The sequence below is a fragment of the Nanorana parkeri genome, unplaced genomic scaffold, assembly GCF_000935625.1.
Source record: "Nanorana parkeri isolate BGI_ZX_2015 unplaced genomic scaffold, ASM93562v1 scaffold750, whole genome shotgun sequence".
Lineage (NCBI taxonomy): Eukaryota > Metazoa > Chordata > Amphibia > Anura > Dicroglossidae > Nanorana > Nanorana parkeri.
The window spans coordinates 552,001-571,889 of NW_017307018.1; the positions used below are offsets into that span (position 1 = coordinate 552,001).

Genomic DNA, 19,889 nt, shown 5'->3' on the forward strand with positions numbered 1-19,889 from the left:
GCACACATAATGACAATTCCATTCCAGCTGTACATATCTAAAGGAGCTTTTAATGTCCCCATTCAACCTGAATGTCTAGCTGTTTCAGTTGGGCCAATTTAACTGGTAATCTCAAAGCTTGTCCACACCCTCCTACTTCCCACATATTTCTGTCGGCCAGTGAGGCTGTCCATAGTGATGGTCCAATAGAATGTTTGAGGGAAGAGTGAGCGGGCAAGCTTTGATGCTAGCAGGAAGTGTCAGAGCTTTTCCCAATCAGGGCAATTTGACTGAAATAATACATTCTATACATACTGTAATACATTCTATAACAATGTTGTTCTTCAGCACTTACTATATACAGTACTGTACTATATATTTAAGTGCAAAGATGCAGATTAATTAAAAAGTGGAACAAAGTAGAGTTACTAGCCACATGTTGTTTGCTCAATTTTCACAGAGGAGGTGAAGTGGAACATCGTTGGATGTTATGTGCAACAGCTTCAGTTTTGCCCTACTATTCATGAAATGGGCCTTGCAATTATGAATCAGTAAATCAACCAAAATGTAAAAGAACTCAGACACCCTTTCCAGCCAATAAATGCATCATCAGTCCTTTGCAATCAGGGTACGCATCACTTGTACTGGTGTGGTTTCAAGAGTGAGATACTGGAACACTCTCTTTAGAAATCTCCTTATTACATTCCTTCTTCATGGTCCAGTATTATGCTTATGAAATAGGCACGCATTGTGTACAACTAATGAGCCGTTGCGGCAGGAACAATAACTTGCTGAGTGCTCATTTGCAAGGAATCTTGGTGTACCAAAAGTAATTGTTTTGCATCTTTGGCTGAATTTCCTGTTCTGAAGTTTTAAAATGATGACTGACCAAATGCCAGTTTACATCACCCTTGTTGCCCCAGTTTTCCAAATGATCTTCATACAATAAACAAACTTTATGAAAGAGATGAGCCAATTGCGTACCCAAATCTGTATCTCACATTGAGAAATTCTTTCTTGAACATTCCAGTTTCAAAAATATCTCTAGAAATGCATGTCCCCAAATAACACACACACACACACACACGCACAGGAGGAGCATAAAAAAGGCCCTTACTTTTAGAGCAAGGTCTGCTTTAAATAACAAATGAATCTGTCTTCTGATTATTGATATATTTTGCTCATTTGCAGTCAGTATTCCTTTGCTGTGCCTAAAAATAACCCATTTATGGTTAACATTAGCACTATATGAAAATATACCAACCTATCTAAACAATGGTTCATAAATACACATCCAATGTTTTATTTATTCTATCCTTTGTGAACAGTTCTGGTTTACAGATTATATAATTTGATCATGTGTCTGAAAAGGTTATTAGGCATTAAAGGTCCAATCTCCATAGCACCCTAACCTAAACCAACATAGAAACCCCCCATTAAGGTGCTTATGTACTTAGCAACGAGGCTCCACTATTTATTTAGCATGTTACAGAAAGAACTGGGAAAACACAGAAGGAAATAGGAAAGTGCTGCAAGCCATGTTTATACGCAGAAAAAGTCCTGGGAGAAAAAGAAAAGGTGCGTGTTTTGGCTTACAAAGTCTCTTCTACCAAAAAACTACCCACTTGCAATTTTTTCCTGCCTTCCGCTGCACTTTTAAAGAACCAAATAATATTCTGATTTATACAAGAAGAAAATATTTATTGTCAGATAAAGTATAGATGAAGTATAAATGATATGTAATGATCTCCATCACATCATCTTGTGATGGAGAATCATTTGCTAAATGCATGCCTTTTCCTTTCTTATTAATATTTGAGGGATGTAGGGCCACCTGCATGTTCCAGTAGCCGCATTGTTTATAGATCCCCTAAGGCTTCTAGTCAGTCGTCTGTTTCATTAATTTAGCAGCTGCCATCCTGTGTAACAAAACTTACACAGTTTTAAAATTAATAATTGTGTTCACACAGTACATTCACAAATATACACATAGGAACACACATATGTAAGTCTGTTTTCTGTGCACAAAGTCAAACGGTCATCAATGAACAGGTCATATTTGTGTTGTCTTAGCTTCTGAATCTCATTGTTGTCCTTGCAAAGTATAGTAGTACGTGTACATTTACATTATAGTACAGTATTTACATACTACTTTGCAGCCAGTGTTGATCTGGTAAACGTGTGTTTTAACCTTCTCCTGCTCTGCATGTCTGTTGGCTCATTTGTTTTATTATATTTTGAATCAGAGGTTTCATCAATAGTTCTTCATTATGGATTACATTCCGGACTAAAATATACAATTAAGAGTTATTTTTGTTAATCGGGTAAAGAAATATTGCATATTTATAGTTGCTACTTTCGCTGCTCTTACAAACTAACTTGTCAAATGTTTAATGGTCAAAGATTTGACACTAATTTATGTGTAAACATCAGTTTATCATTTTTCTATTACAATTTTTATAACACATTTTGGAGCACATAGAGTCACTTTTTATGATATCATTTGCAATGAATACAATTAAAAGAAAACTAGGGTGGTGTTTTGGGGGAGCTTCCTTGATCTGTTATTTACTTTTTTGAAAGGCAAGGTCTTGGGTCCAGTATGCAGTTTTTCAGTGGGTTTTGGTTATTGCACAGTGTAACAGTATGGTGATACAGTGGTGGTAGTTCTCAGTACAGAGCGATGCACTAGTCTAACTCTCCATTTAACACTAACCCTGCTTGTAATCCCTAACCCTCTCTAAGGTAAGATCAACATGCATGCATAGCTAATATTGTTTTTTTAATATATATAGAGTAGAGAAGGGTTAATGTCCCTCTTAGTTGTCACTAGAACAGTCTTACCCATTGAATGTTTGATCCTCACTTGCTGTTCTGGTCATAAATTTAGCATGTTTCCTATACATTTTGTTCACCATGACAAATAGGGAGGGTACAACTACTTAGCAGGAACACAAAAACCAGTAAAAACCTCTCAGGGTGTCATTCACTACTCTCTCCAAAACTGTAGACTATACCTACACTTTACCTCCTTTTTTGCATCACTTAGCTCTCCCGGGCAAAAATTAAAACCTTCTTGAGCCAAAAGCTACCAGCAACCATGGTGACTTCTCTTATAATTGATGGTTATTTTAGTTAGAAACATTTTCACATTTTATACTCAGTTTTACAATTGAGTAATTGACAAGTAATAACTTTGACTAAAATCCAGATTTATTTTTTTTTGTAGTGCTTTGCATACTTCTGTCAGTTATTAACAGGTATATTGTTATTCTAGGTGGTTAAGACGGTGGGACTACGCGAGGTGTGGTACTTTGGACTGCAATACACGGATACTAAGGGTTTCCCGACTTGGTTGAAACTTGATAAAAAGGTAAGTTTGCCATTCAGTTGTAGAGTCCAGAAGTCATAGCTAAATTCCAGAGATGGCTGATGGTTCATCACCTGTAATTACACAGTAACTATTTAACCAGTGCAAACAGTGTGTTACAAAAAGTGCTTTATCTGAACTCAGCCTATATTACTGAAGAGATGGGATTCTGCATTACAGAATGGAGTACTGAATTGAAATAGAAATATATTAAAGCCCAACTCTGGGCACAAGAAAAAGCTTACCTTGTAATGGGGCCCCCCTTGCACTACAAAGGTTAAATGATAATTTTAGGGGGGTAGAGGGTAAGGAGTAATACGAGTGTACTCACCTTATTCCTCACTCTGGCAGGCTCCCTGCATCTGTTCAACTAGTCCTGTGATCCCTCCTCTAATGCTGGGTGTAGTCGTATGCCTCTTCATCTTTCCCAAAACTTAACAAGCATTTAACCCCTGTAGTTCAATTGGGCACCACTTTTTTTCTCTATCCCAAAGTTGGGCTTTAGGAAATGAATTTCCAGAAATCTTGTCATTATTGCAGCGGTAACTGGTTAGCCAGTTATAACTTTATTTGGACTCAAGATAATACATTTGCATTTGTCCTTGTAGGACACAGAAAATATTAGTATTATGGGTTACCTTTACTGAAGCTATATCCTGTTCCCAGCAGCGCATGGTCTGGCTCTGTATTAGCTTCCATCTTTCCTGTAAACTAGCTGCTGCTGACAATGGCTAGATAGAACTAATTGGAGATTGGAATGGCTGCTGTGATTGGCTTAAAAGAGCAATTTGTCTCCCAATGAAGCAGATTTTTTTAGAGCATATCAGGGTGTATTCAGAGCCTGTAGGCTGTATGCAGTATTGTAATTATAAGAGTTATATTCCATAAAGGTTATGCATTATATTGACATTTTTTCAGAGGCTGCTGGGACAAGTAAAAATGTAAAATTTTTAGTAAAATGCAGCTAAACTTTAAACCCCAATTGAACTTGCAGCTAAAAACATTCACTCAACTTTAGAGCTGCAGCTAACGATTATTTTCAAAATCGATTAGTTAATCGGTTAATCGGATAAACAATAAAATGAAGTTTAAAAAAGGCTCCAGTGATGGGACTACTAGTTTGTATTGAGGTTGTAGTCCATCACAGGAGCAAGCTTGGAGCAGTGGAAGTAAAAAAGAAAAAAGATAGTGTGGTGTGCAATATAGTGAAATGAAAAGTGTAAAATTGTACCGCAATGAATGCAGAATGGCACCGGCTATGAGGACTACAAAACCCAGCAATAGTACGTTATACAGCACAATGCAGAATGCCGCCAACTATTATGTTGTATGCCTCTATAGCTGGCGGTATTCTGCATTGCGCTGTATAAATCACCCCACACCTGCTCCTCCCCGCGTCCCTGTGCCGATCGTGGATGTGGGAGGGCGGTGAGTGTGAGGCGGGGAGCAGGTGCGGCGTGTGAAGCGTGGATGCGGGCGGGTCTGGCAGCGGCGAGCATGAGGTGGGGAGGAGGTGCGGCGCACAGCGTGTGGAGCTGTGAACAGGGCCAACTGATCATAAGCCGATTAATCGATTTATTGAAAAAGTTGACAACTTTTTCAATGATCGATTATAATCGATTTATGTCGATTAGTTGTTGCAGCCCTACTCAACTTAATCAGATCTAAATCTCTCCAATCAGCAAAACCCATGCTCCCTGATGACTGTAGAGATCTAGCAATGACTCAGCAGGGGGCGTGCCAAACCTCTGCGCAGAGACCACTGCTTCCACACAGTGAGCAAGGGTCCTTCTTTGCAGCAAGCTGGCAGGGGATTTTCTTTTTTACTCAGGTTGTGGCTGATGTGTGGTAAAGTAAACAAACTGTAAGACTTTACACACCTTTTGTTTTGATGCACCTAGAATATATTCAGCTGATTTAAAGGGAAAGTTCAGTTTGGCTTTAAGGCAAATATAGTTTGTTCATCTATGCAGAGATATAAACTCTCAGATTAAAACAATTGCTAGGAGGTAGGTATTTTTTGGCAGAAGAGACACCCACATTCTCTTCTGGCAAAAATGTTTATTTCTCTTTCTCCTAGCAATGTTTTGCATTCTGTGTACACTGTATGGCACATGCGCTGCACACTCGCAGATCATTCTTACAGATGCCAGGAATGGGCCAGGTTGCGGAGAAGATCTGACATTGGTGTTAAATCACCATTGATTGCTTAATAGCCAGAGAATCACCGTTGCCTGAACCTATCATGGCTGGAGGTAGATATGTGCCATACTCTACCAGTATGCTGTTCATACTTGCACATTATGGCAAAAGCTGACCGTCACCAAGGAAGGTTATTTCCGCTTTAAGCAGTGTGTCAGTTAAAAAGTGCTGCTGTGGTCTCAAACAAACCATGTTGTGTCCCAGAGCCAACAAGCTTCTCGATCTTACAATACCAATAGAACTTGTAGCGCTCACCAGTCCGCACTTGGGGAGCTCCCTTCCCTAGGTAGTGGTATCAGCTGGGTGTATTGACAAACTCAAAAAAACGTCTAGGGGCCTTCCTCTCTGAGCTCAATATACAAGGATATGTATAATCTTAAAAAAAAACCTGACACATATGCACACATATAGTAGGTTTGACTGGATGGACCGGTGTCTTTTTCCAACCTTAATTACTATGTATATATCCGTGATCAAATGAACATTTTACCACTCAAGTATGCAAACGCATGGGAGAGGGGTTTTTTAAGAAGAAAACTTAGTTCTCACTATCAACGTGATCAAATATTAAAAGTTGTTCTTGATCAAATTGATCATAGAAAACATTTTTGCATTGATATAAGCCCAAAGTGTTGAATACGTGAGTCTGGTACAGGGTCCATATACCGTACAATACAAATTATGTTGCAGTAGTCTGGTTGTTCGTTGTAGAAATATTGGAAGATGATGGTTTCTCTAAGTGCCTCAACATGTTTCGCCGCATTGGCGGTTTCCTCAGGAGGACTTCAATCCTAAAAGACTGCAACTTGGTAGACCACACAACAATATGAGCCGGAGAACATCAGAGGCCGGGCAGACCCCTGGAATGGGGGGGGAGAGCCGCAGAGGAAAGCAAAAAAAGGGGGAGGACAAAGACAATTCCAGACCGCCCATACATAAGAAAAACTGCGCTTCATCCAAAAATCAGCCTCTCCAATGTCAAGTCATCTGAGAGGCTGATTTCTGGACGAAGCACAGTCTTTCTTATGTATGGGCGGTCTGGACTTGTCTTGGGGCATGGAGCAAGTCGTTTTCCTTGTTGACAATCCTGGTTAAAATTATATATTTGCATTGCTGTAGCTGATGAGGCCTGCAAATGTGACTAATTTTCTCCATGCTTTGTCACCTACTGTTACTGGTTGTTTTACTTATTGCAATTATGCTAGAAGTCTGATGATGTATCATAGAAAGAAAACAATGACGGCAGCTATGACACCTTTTTAAATACCAGATGTTACACCTTCCAGGAATAAAAGTATTAGAAGTACAATAATAAACACATCAGCACAGGCCATAAATACTTCCTATGTGGAGAGCCATCACAGGACACTAATGATAGAAGAAATAACAGAGTAAGTATATCATAGTTAGAGAAACTGTATGTTTGGACCATTGGTACCTGATGCTGTAATTTTCTCCCATGACAGCTGTCAAGATTGATGCAGGCAACACAGACCATTTCTTACCTCCAGTTTTTATAAATCAGTTACTGTAAATGGATAAAGGGTACTGCTACCCTGTATAATGGTATCTTTATATAGGATTCATATAATGCTTATAAATATGAGTTAATTAAAGCAGGCTATGATCAGTGACCAGGCATTGGTTACATGATCTCTGCCCTCGAGATTGGAGGCCTGACTTTCAGATAGAGCCATCCAATCAGCAGCTGTGGCTGAATGGTCCTTCTCTTTATCAGAGTCCACATGAGGTGTTAGAGGAGAGAAAGACATCTCCATCTCTCAGACATTTGTCTAAGATGATGTCTGAGCGTGGTGAGCTTAACAACCAAAATATTTAGTGGTTAGTTTGTTAGGCACAGCTGCTTGTTAACACAAGTAACATTGCATAGTTACAGTACTAAAGCATGCAGACATAGTCAATAGGTTTAGCTATTGCTCAGCCACAACATTAAAATTTTTGATTGTTGATCCAAGATGCGGTGATTGCAACATTTTGACTACATTGATGAGAGGTTAGAGGAGAATGATCACACAAAGTCCACAACTACTCAAGTAACCACTTTTTACAAGAGTGGTATACAGTAGGACATTTTTAAAATGATCAATCTTTAAGCAGTAGCCAACTATGGCAGGTGCCACTCTGCTTAGCTGAGAACAAAAAAAAAAGCTACCAAAATTGGATAATTGAAAACTGCAAAAGTGTTGCCAGGTCGGAAAAGTTTCTTCTGCTACATATGGTTACCAGATTTTCCAAATGAAATCGGAGGACACCATACTGACCATGCCCACTTTTAACAATATCCACAAAATCACAAAAAATCATAAGAATGCCAGCATGCGCGACTAGCTCCAGCAGTGCCATATTGGGGTGGCACCTGCAATTCTCAGGGGTGCATCCCTAACCTGGCTATCTGACACTGCAAGATAGCGGAGGACTCTGGGGCGTAACAAGGGTTGTGAAAGACTTGGGAAGCCGTTGGGCTCTCTGAAAGGAGCAATTAAGGGGCACATGTAGCATTCCGTGACAAATGGTGGGTATTGCCAAACTGTGCTAACAGTGGGAGGGACCTAAAGGGACATGGTTGAATAAAACCTGAGTACTCTACCCTGTCTCAAGATTGTGTAATGCCCTGGGACTCTGCGCTGTTTGTTTGTTTTTCCTTCTATATGTAAATTATGCAGATGCACTCTTCTGTACCCACCTACCCACTCCCTGTCAGACCTGTAGCACAGAGCTGAGGGAAGTGCTCTAAAATGCCTCCTGTGCTACAGGTCTGATAGGTGCTGGTGAGTCAACATGGATCAAAATCCTTAAGGAATGTTGCCATTACTTGGTAATTCCATGTCACAAAGAATGCAGATGGTGGTGAGGAGGAAGGGGGTCCTGCATGGTACTAGACCGGTGTACCTAAGGTCAACTTACTTGCACCAGGATCACTAATGAAAGCAGTCTCCCTTGTCCCTTTTCAAGACTTCAAAAGAAAGGTTTTGGCATACATACCCATTCATTTTAAAGGATAAGTGCACTTTCAACTTTAAAACAGGATTAATCAATACCTCAAAATCCATTTTAGGTAAACCAGGCCTTTAGTGTTGCCAAAAAGAAAAGAAGAGGTTGAGGCATTGAAGCAGATTTGAAGTGTTTACATAATGCAGAGGCCAGCAAATAACAATTGTGTAGTTTGAAAATTGCCTTATTTTTAAAAAAAATGAGGGTGTGGCTATGAATATGGTGTGTTGTGTATGCTACTTGTTTGCACCCCTTTTTTTGTTTGTGGGGTTTTGCCACTCAAACCCAGCATACAGGTTTAGGTAATAATAGTATTGAATGATAAATCATTTTACACAGTGACATATTATTTGCTGCGTGTTCTACCCGACTTTGATTTTTGGACAGAAATATTAACTAAGAAAGTTACTAAAACTTTAAAGTTTTCCGCTTAAAGTGCTCAGGCTGTTAATGTTTACACCTAATGTCTAAACTGTAAGTTTGGTGCCTGTCAGTAAGTTATTTATTAAAGCAGACCTTGTAGTAAAATGCAAGGTTCGTTTGAAGTGTCTGTGCCTTACAAAGCACCTACTGTTTGTTGGTCGGTGTTGAATGTACCCGTAATGGAAAAAGTTAGGGTTTATACTTTCCTCACCCCCATCTTCTGCCCATGGCACCTAGGCAACGATGACATCACACACCTTCTGGCTCCATCCTGGGGAATACAGAGCAACGGAAATCTCACGAGACGATGCTCTTGCAATGGACTGACATGTCTCCTGGTGAGGTTACACGTTCTCTGCATTCCCAAGAAAATCTTTCTGTAAGGACGGTGATGTCACGGCTGGCGATGTTGAAGATGGGGGTAAGGTTGTTTCTTTACAGGTGCATTTTACACCTGCTAACCGTGGGTGATTTGTAAAGGGAGAATGAGCCTAGGCAATTTAAATGGACCTTTCATACCTGGAAGTCATGGGGCTCATCTCCCTGCATCTTCCGTCCGGGAGGCGGAGGTAGACGAGCCCTCTAGAAGTCTAAGGGGAACTAATACCCATGTGCACTCAGCAGTGAGAGGATTTCAGTGTGAGATTAGTATTCAAACATGGGAGTTTCCGGGTGCTGGATCCCAGTAAGTATGCATCTGCGAAGGGATAAGGGGGCTTTCTCTGAAAGTGCAGTTATTCTTTAGACTTCTCTGTCACTGGATAGTAAGCTATCCAGCTTCCATAGGATTCTTTGTATTATATCTGAATTCATAATTTAACTCACATTGTACAAAATAGGCTGTTTAAGCTGTGTCTGGGTCTTATATGTATTCATAGAGTGCCCATGACATCGTGTAGAAGTATCCTTACAATTCATGGAATTGCTTATTATGAAATACCAACAGTATCGCACATTGTATAATGACCTATTAATTTTACAGAGGTCAAAAAGTGCAGAAATGGTGCAGTCTGTTTAAAGGGAATTTATATTGGTTGTGTGCTAATTTTATTTAATATAGTCTGAACTATTTTTTTAGTTAACTAAATATTGCATATTAATAGGACAAAGTGTTCCAGCCAGCCGGCAGGTGGCAAAATAGTCTCCTTTTTACATCATTAGTATGATTACCTTTCCGCTCTGCTGAAAGAACCCCTTTGTTTACAAAACTTACAATAAGTCATCAAGGCAGTGACTCATTCCTGGATGTTTCTATCAGACAAGGCAAGGGCAGCTGTGAAGCAAGCTCCTCTACTCTGCTATGGTCTCTTAAGAATTCAGGGGTCTCAAACCTCCGGCCCTCCAGCTGTGGTGGAACTACAAATCCCGTGATGCATCGCTCTTCGGGAGTCATGTCTGTGGCTGTGCGAATCTTGCAATGCCTCATGGGATTTGTAGTTCCACCACAGCTGGAGGGCCGGAGGTTTGAGACCACCGCATTAGATATTCCACAGTTAACTGGAAAACCCTGTCATGTAGTAAGTGTTTATTTCTAAAACAAAAGTTTTATATAGATATAAACCAGATGTACAATGGTTTAAACACATGCACTGAAAAAAAAAAAAAAGGCCAAAATCTATTTTAGCTGCCCTTTAAAATAAATCCAAGATATTGACTTCATCTTCTTTCCTTTTGTGTTTGTGGTATACAGGTATCAGCACAGGAAGTCAGAAAAGAGAACCCACTGCAGTTCAAATTCCGTGCCAAGTTCTTCCCCGAGGATGTGCCTGAGGAACTGATCCAGGAGATCACTCAGAAACTGTTCTTCTTGCAAGTAAAAGAAGGTATACTAAGCGATGAAGTGTATTGTCCTCCTGAGACAGCTGTCCTTCTTGGGTCATATGCTGTACAAGCCAAATTTGGAGATTACAGCAAAGATGTTCACAAATCTGGATATCTAACCACAGAACGCCTTTTGCCACAAAGGTAAGCACACAAAAGCCGATATTCCGTTTTCACAATTTCCTAGCCACAGAACAGCAAGAAAATATATGCAACTTTTTGGTCAGTTAAAGAGGTTCTTTGGTTTGATTTTTTTAAAGTGAAACTCCAGCATATATTCAAAATAGTATATAAATGTCCCACTTAAACATTAAAAAGCAGCATTTGCTGCAATGCTTACCTTCTCTCCAGAGCGGTTCCCTGCAGAAATAGCAATGCTCATCTTCAGGGTTGAATGATGGACTTTATCATTCAACCCAATTCCTTTGAGCCTAAGCTGTCACGGACCTGCCCCCGGGCTTAAATTCTTTCTGTAACTCCAATCTTTGTAGCATTCTGAACCCACCTACTGATGAAGGCGGAGGACCTGTCTAAAACCTGTTGGAAAAAAGGGTATTTTTTAATAATGTTTTCATAATATAAACTATGCAAGGATAGAGATCTGAGGGAAGGTGCATTGCCAATGGGGAGTCAAGCTGGAGTTCCACTTTATGTATTGCAGTGTAAGCTGTTACATAAATTATCCTTCTGCTTCTACTGGTTGACCTGTAACCCTCTACCTCCATAGATACACTTTAGTAAGTTCTGGGAGCTGGTATATTATCCCTACATTATTGCTCAGGTTTTGGTGTATGTACTATGGTGCATTAGTAGTCATCCAATAATCAAGAATTAACTTATGTAATGGCCTTGCTGTGTAATCAAACAGTGAACTCCTGCTCCACATACACTACATGTAGTATGGGTCAAGCAAACCTTGGGGAAGCAGTTTATATAAACGTGGATCTGTTTTCTATCCAAGCAAACCTCCAGTTGCCAGTTTTTTAGGACAAATACACAAACTGCTGAATGATTCAGAACAGGTACGTACCCCTTTGCCAATCTATTTGCATCTAGATTAGTCAATTATCCATAGAAGGCTAACAAGTATTCAGTCAGTACTGAGGTTTTTTCCCCCCCAAAACAGCTCAGCTTGCTTTGTAAACTGAGTGTCATTGGTGCACCTGTATCACCGGTATACTTACAGCATAAAGGGATTATGCAATGTATAAACTAAATGTTGCACAGGGCATAGCAACTAGTTTACTTTAATGCTGGGCCCTGCAGCTGCTTACACTTTTCTTCTCTTCACATGCTTGGCTCCTGGGACCTCAGAAAAGAAGTTCTGTAAAAGGTCCAGTCCGAGCTTGCACAAGGCTAAGCAATCTCTCACCACTCCCATGTGACAGTGATGGGTGTGTAAGTGGTCGGACACTAATCACCTGTACTGTCTTGAGGGAAGAAGGGATATAAATAGAATACTACCCCATAACTGGAGGTACTGATAGTGGCACTTACCTGAAAGAACAGAGTGACCGTGAGCAAAGAAAATGCAGGTTTCAGCATTAACCTGTTGCTTTGACCTGCACTTTAAATATTTGTACAATTATTTAAAAGTCGTCCAGGACATTACTGACCATGTATTATGTGTTTCTAGAGTGTTGGATCAGCATAAGCTTTCCAGAGAGCAGTGGGAAGAGAGGATTGAGGTGTGGCACACGGAGCACCGCGGAATGCTCAAGTGAGTTTGGTTTTCTGGTTTGTATATTACTCAGCTCAAACATCTGTTAGCCTCGTTCCACAATCCACATACAACAGTACACATTACCCAAATGTACTGTATGTCTGGTGACTTTCCATAAGCAAAGAAACGCAATGATTTTAAAATAGAATCAGTATTGCAGACCAAATAACAATATTTCAACTATCCTTTTTGGTCTTAAATTGAAAATGTGTAGATGCTTTATTTTATCTTTAAACATTGGTATTCCTTATTTTATTTTATCATTAAACGTTGTCCTATCTTTGAATTTGGTTTTTCCATGATAGCTTTCTTAATTTCTGCTAATTTATACCAAACTTGAGTCTCTCTTAATTCACTGTTATGCCCATATATTTGAAGGCCTGATAAAGATCTGGCCATCCGGCAGTTAAGTGAGTCTAAATTAGTCCCATTATCATAGAAGCAGCTGATCACTGTAGAGCAGAGCTTCCAAAACCTGTCCTAATAGGTCTTGTTTGTTAGATTTTGTGCTAGATTTGTACATGACATGAATAGTGTTCTGTAATTAATTAACAGAGCTGTGCAGATACATGGACATCTGCAAAACATAACCTGCTAGTAGCCTCTAAACACAGTTTTGAGAAATAGGTTGGTTTCAAACAAAATGCAGTCACTCTTTAACATTTTTCTCATAAAGATCATTTAGATAGCATTTAACGGGGCTGCCCAAACCCAACCTGCATCACACTGTGGTCTGCATAGCTAGTCTGCAAGACCACAGTCTTGCTGCTTATAGAGATATTTAAGTCCTATGAGCAATAGCTAAACATTATGCACATGCATTTTTATCATAGCGCAATAGAATATATTCTTTATGAGATATTATACATTGTACTTAGCAAAACAGGCAACATGCACACAGCAGGATTGCTACTTACAGGGTTCAATTAATTCTGAGAGCAAGGGTTTGCTGCCCTCTTCAGCTGCAGTAAGCACAGCCCTACGAAGGAGGGGTGTGGACAGCCTCCCCATACCATTCCTGCCTTTATTTTTTATATATTTTAATTATATTATTGTTATTTATTTATGAAGCATTCAAATATTGTAAGTGTTATACATCACATCATAAAAGGTTGCACATTACATATTATGAGAACTGAGAGTCTAGATAGCGGAAAGTTGAGGTTAGAAACTAATAGCTATTAGGAGAGGTTATATTTTGGGGATTTTGCACTGTAACCATTTACCGATTTTCCATTTTCAATAACCTGTAGAGAGGATGCAATGCTGGAATACCTGAAGATAGCCCAAGACCTAGAGATGTATGGCATCAACTACTTTGACATTAAGAATAAAAAGGGCACAGACCTCTGGCTTGGAGTTGATTCACTGGGCTTAAATATTTATGAACACGATGACAAGTAAGTAATCTGTTCAGCTACTTTTGGACTGACCAGTTGATATGAGAAAGCCAAATTGTACTTGTGTGTGCATTGTGAAATGCTATGATCTCAGTACAATACTTGTGTCAATTTTTTAAAGCTTTTTTCAAAGCTTTCTCCATAGGTATTATTTGACTTATTGATTTACAGTTGTTTGCAAACTTCGTCACCCCCGTTTATTTTGGCTTTATTTTGTAGTGTTGCAGCCTGGAATACAAATTAAAATGAGAGTTAAAGTGGCATTTTAGTGTCAGTGTCCCTGATCTACACAACAGAGTTTAGTGTCACTGATCTACACAATATAGTCCATGTTAAAGTGTAAAAACAGAAAAGTATTGATTGCACAAGAACTCATTTCCTTTGCTGTGACACCATTAGTGCTGCCTCCACATACATTACAATCTTATTGTATCATCACACATACAACAATTTTGTATGTTGTTGTCCTGTTTTTCTTAGCCTGACTGTCCCTGGCACACCCCTTTCATTTATTGGATTTCAGTTCTTTCAGTCATGAAGGCTCAGCATCACATGTGGGCATTATGTGAGAGTGGTTGTGTGCTCAGGTGTATGTGCATTGTAGTGCGATTCAAATGAATGCCACTACAGTGTACTGCACTTGCGTTTTAAAAGTCTTATGTTTTTTTACCTTGTCAGGTTGCTTTAGCTAACATCATATGCAGATTGACATTCATCCTTTTGACCTGCAGATGAATGAAACAGAGTAGATACAAAAGAAACAATGTTACTTTTTATCTTTCTATCAGTTTATAAACAGACTGACAAACTGTCTGTTTTTCTACAGCTGCTGTATTTACATAGCAACTCCTGACTGTCATTTTGACAGCTGGGAATTGCCAGAAAGTGGGAGGTGGGGATCGGCATTATGGCAGGACAGGGCTTACTACACGTGCCCTGTGTACTTCACCCCCCCTGCTATTCACAGAGTTCATAATAATATTATCCCACTATGCATCATGGAGATTTTGTAATTTAACTGCTTCTCCTTATTTCACTGAACACATTGTTGCATTGTGGGATAACTGTATTATGAGCTCTGTGAATGGCGGAGAGGGCAGAGGGGGATGGGTTACTGTTACCTCTCACAGCACTGGAAGACAGCCGCTGAGGGCAATATCTGGCTGCTCTGAAGGGGCACTGGGGGATGCTATTACAAAGAAGCTGCAGCCTGCTGGTAAAAGGATACACACCACTACACATATTTAATGTGCTTGGTGCTTTATCCCCTCCCCCAAAAAATAAGCATTATTTATACATTACAGATTAGAGAGGGAGTTTAAGAGTTAACCTGGCCATGCACTGTAATATTTCATTTGTTTAACATGTGGGCTTAGCAAAGAAAATATAACTGATTCTTCCATCATTACTTATGAGCGTTAATCGAAGAATCTCCCGCTGTCTTCATCGTATTCTGACAGCGGCCCCTGGCTACTGTCGAAATACCCAAACAGAGCTAGCAGCTCAGTGGCTGCCGAGTCTGTTCATACAAAGATTTTTCTACTGGCTCCATCAATCAGCTGTTTGAGGGATGCCAGCTGAAAGGGTGCTGACAGCAGCAGCCACTGTATGAATTTCGTCCCATTCATGAAAATCCAGATAGCATTTGCATAGCTTAAACATGTGAGTTACATGAAGGCACGGGCTTGCTGCTTAAATCCCACACAAATAGCTGGCTATATATTTTGGGAAAAGCATAAAGCCCTAACTTTACACACTGACTGCAATATGTAATTGTCAAAGCATCTTTATTAGATGGTGAGAGATACATTGGAGGTCATTTATCAAAACTGGAGCAGACAGAATCTGAAACAGTTGACCATTTGGCAACCAATCAGCTTCTCTCTTCAGTTTGTTCAGTTAAGCTTTTGAAATAAAAGATGTAAGCTGATTGGTTGCCCTGAGCAACTGCTCCAGATTTTGTCTGCTCCAGTTTCCCCCATTGTTTGGGAAACAGCTAGTCACTGATGGGAATTTATCAAAACTAAAGCAGACAAAATCTGGAGCAGTTGCCCAGGGTAACCAATCGGCTAACATCATTCATTTCAAAAGCTTCACTGAAAAAAACTGGAGAAGCTGATTGGTTGCCATGCACAGGTTTTGCCTGCCCCTGTTTTGATAAATTCCCCTCCATGTATTTATTTTAAAAAGTACAAAAAAGAATGGAGCACAAGGTTATATTTGAGTGGTATCTTTGCTGGAAGGATATTGTGGAGGGGTGGTGGCTGTGCCTGTGGTGAAATGATTGAATCCCAGCAGCTCTGTAAGGCACAAGGTGTGGTTAGCCCCATCCTGCCTTTTCTGAAGAAATAGAAAGGAGTACATGAAGTCATTCTTTTGTAAGCTGCCAACCTTGCAGATTCCACCCTGTGGAGAAACAAGGAGTGCCTGTCTGTAGGTTACGTAACAGAAACTGCCAGGACTTTTTTCATTATTTGAAATGCTGGAACCCTACAGTGTCACTATGGAGACACAAACAGGTTTTTCAAGCTGCTACATCCAACACAGTAAAAGGACTGATCAGAAACAGAACACCCTATAGCAGCTACCTCTACAACGTTACCTTGTGTGCGCAGCATGTGATTTTCTATTTCTTGTAAGTGGATAGGTCAGACACCTGAATTCTTGGAATTTGTAGCCAACAGCTCCCCGTATGAATATAAAGGGCTGGTTTCAGAAAGCAGTGGGAGGCTAATCAGTGCAGATTTCCAGTATGTATTTTAGGTATCACTTAATTGCAAGTCTCTAACACATAACTTGGCACCATGAGGGTTTTCGGGAAAGTTTAATCTCCATTGTGACTTTCTCCGTGCATGTTGCCAAGTACATTACTGGCCATTGTCCCAGTATTACTTGTAAGCCAAATATGATTAGTTGTTCAGCAGCTACTTAATCCACTGTGATATCAGAGAAGTTGTGAGCTACCCTATCATGTACTGTGTATATAATGTAGAGAAACAGAGTAAATCTATATAGCAAATGATTAGTCTGCATGTTAGCCAGTGTGGAGCTGCAAGGCTGGGTTACAGTATCTTGCAGAGCACACTGGTATTTGTAGTTCACCAGAAGTTCAGTTTAGCTGAGTGGTGTCCCTGTTGACACCAGTGACATCTTCATCTAGATGATGTGACTGGTGCACATGCACAGTGGAGTGGCCCTGCCCTGGAACCCAGCTTCAATCTAGACATCCCACAGTTGCTGCATCGTGCCTGCTCTGAACATAGTGGATACAGAATTAAAAACTGCAAAGAGCTAGAGAAAGAAGTTTTTTTGGTAGAGGAGATTTTGCATGTCACTTCTACCTATAGAAAAAAAGCTCTACCACCTAGCATTTATTTTTATTTTTAAAGTACAGTTCCTTAAAAAAAGTATGTGACTAAAAAAATATATAGTCTAACTTTACCAAAATACAGTAAAAGCTGCCTCATTTCAAATCCTTTGAAAATGCTTCACAAATTCATCGCAGAAGCAAAACCTAAATGCCTATAAACTAGTGGGGGACATGTTAACTTGAAACAGACTGATAAATCAGGTATTCACTGTTAGAATGGCTCAGGTTAAAAGATGAGGTCATATTTTAGGTGTTAAGTGTTAGGGATAGTTTAAAAGTCAAGGTAAGGAGTATGGGCAATTCTTCTGGGGCTATTAGGGATATTCTAGGGGTGACATATCAAATGTTCAGGCAGGTAGGAGGTTTATTGTCTAGGTGGGAGTGCTTTACTGTTAGCGATAGTTTTTTCGCCTAACAGTAAGCAATACTTTGGTCAGTTGCTAAAAAATCCTACTCCCCTCACTTTTTCACGAATCGGCTACTTTGTTCCTGCTATATTCTAAACAGTACCTTGGTCTGTGGCAGTTCATACCTCAGAATGCTAAAGTATACCTGACCTGGACTAAAGGGCCCACGGCAATTAATGACTTAGCATTTATTTATGGTTGAACAAAGATGATGGCTAATGAGCCCAGGACTTCCATTGTCGCTATAGCATGTCAAATACAATAATAACTTTTAAACATCTGCATGCAAATATCATATTTCTAAAATGTACTTTTTCTCTTAGGCTGACTCCTAAGATTGGATTTCCCTGGAGTGAAATTAGAAATATTTCCTTCAATGATAAGAAGTTTATTATAAAGCCAATTGACAAGAAAGCTCCAGTAAGTTCACATACAATCATTTTTCTCTGGGTTTGTAACCAATTAATAATAGTTATCATGCACGTAACTTATAAATTAGCTTTGATGCCCATGCAGCATTACAATGCTATTCTCTTTTCTATTCTGATGAAGGGCTTTATGTCAGCAGACAGCGGTGTTGCGTTTACTGCTTTAGTATGAATTTGTATTTACAAGATTTTGAAGAAATTGTACCCTGTTTGTATTTTGGGATAGAAAAGAATATTGTGGAACCACTGAAACCTCTGTGGTACATGTATTTTCATAGATTTAGTACACATACCGTATGTACAGATCTCTCTACTACCTATCCTTTATAAATACCACCCAAAAAAAAAAAGGAAGCATTTTCAGGTTGATTTCTATATTATACTACAATAACAGTTCAAGTATCCTACTTGAATGCTCGTACCATATTTGTCTTTTACAATCACATTCTTGATGGCAGTTTTATAAAAAGGGAAAAAAAGAAATCTGGCCATTGTCCAGAGTAACTGGTCAGCTGTCATGTTTTCTTTTGTAATCTGCGCTCCAAGAATGGAAACGTAAAAAAATCACAATAAAGTTGGCCACATTAACCCCATTTGCTGCCACCAATGTAAAGCTTACGGCAGAACACAACTGTTTCCAGCTGGCCACCTCAGTAAGCTTTACGTCGGTAGCTTTCTCCCTTCTGCTATAAGCTCATATCAGAAGTGTCCCCCCGATGGTCCCCTGTAAAATAATAGTAGACTGACATAGCGACTGACATCTATTAACAAACCCCCCACCCCCACCCTTGGGGGGGAAATAATCGATTATGAAAATAATCATTAGTTGCAGTCCTAGTGAAAAATCCTCAAAAGGGATACAGACAGCAATACAAATTTGAGAATGGATCTAGCATTCCCTCTTCTAGCCAAAAAAGATCTGTCTTCAGTTGAGATTTAATGATCGATCTTACAGATATTGTTTGAGAGTTCTGGGATCAATGTAGTTACTGATTCTTCTGTTGACGTAGGACTTTGTCTTCTATGCTCCACGTCTGAGGATCAACAAGCGGATCTTGCAGTTGTGTATGGGTAATCATGAGCTATACATGCGTCGCAGGAAGCCAGATACCATCGAGGTGCAGCAGATGAAAGCACAGGCCAAGGAAGAAAAGAATCACAAGCAGCTTGAACGGTAAGTAAAGCCCAGGACATAAACATGTTATTCACAGTGAACAGGTCATTACATGGTTGCTTCATGATTTTATATACCATGTATTCTCTTGGTTCAGCAGCCAGGTTTGTGTTTAAATAATTGCTGTATGCCTGTATCATGAGCATATGGTAAGAATGGTTGGGTTACATACAAGGCAGCAAAGGAATAATGAGACTTTGTTATCATGCTATAGCATAGAGCTGTATAGGATATATGATTGCCAAGGCTATTAGTGATAAGATAAGTCAATGTCTGGAAATGAACTAGGGCTTAATATGGCAAAACAGAACAGGTATAACAATTTTCTCAGACACTAATATCCATAAAGTATTTGCATGAGGATTCCTCCGGGATGGAAATAGAGCAGCTCTTTTATAACTATATTTGTTTAACCTCATAGCTGTTTAGCGGTTATGGAGCAGAGTCATTTTCACATTTCAGCCGTGTTCAGCAATAACTGTAATCACTATACTAAATTGATGCTTACATTAAAGTAGTATTAAACACTCAATCTTTTTTTAGTAATGTATCCATATTAATGAGATATATATATATATAT

The 19,889-nt window shown here is 39.5% G+C and overlaps 1 protein-coding gene across 3 annotated transcripts in view; it reads left to right on the forward strand.

Annotated features, from left to right (window-relative positions):
* EZR (ezrin) overlaps positions 1-19,889 on the forward strand; it is an 80,201-nt gene that overhangs the window by 47,109 nt on the left and 13,203 nt on the right. For all 3 annotated transcript variants that reach the window (XM_018564428.1, XM_018564429.1, XM_018564430.1), the window contains 6 exons: positions 3,257-3,352; positions 10,677-10,951; positions 12,444-12,527; positions 13,784-13,930; positions 18,031-18,127; positions 19,146-19,309. In XM_018564428.1, the coding sequence (XP_018419930.1) occupies positions 3,257-3,352; positions 10,677-10,951; positions 12,444-12,527; positions 13,784-13,930; positions 18,031-18,127; positions 19,146-19,309 (863 nt within the window). The remainder of the gene's footprint in view (positions 1-3,256; positions 3,353-10,676; positions 10,952-12,443; positions 12,528-13,783; positions 13,931-18,030; positions 18,128-19,145; positions 19,310-19,889) is intronic.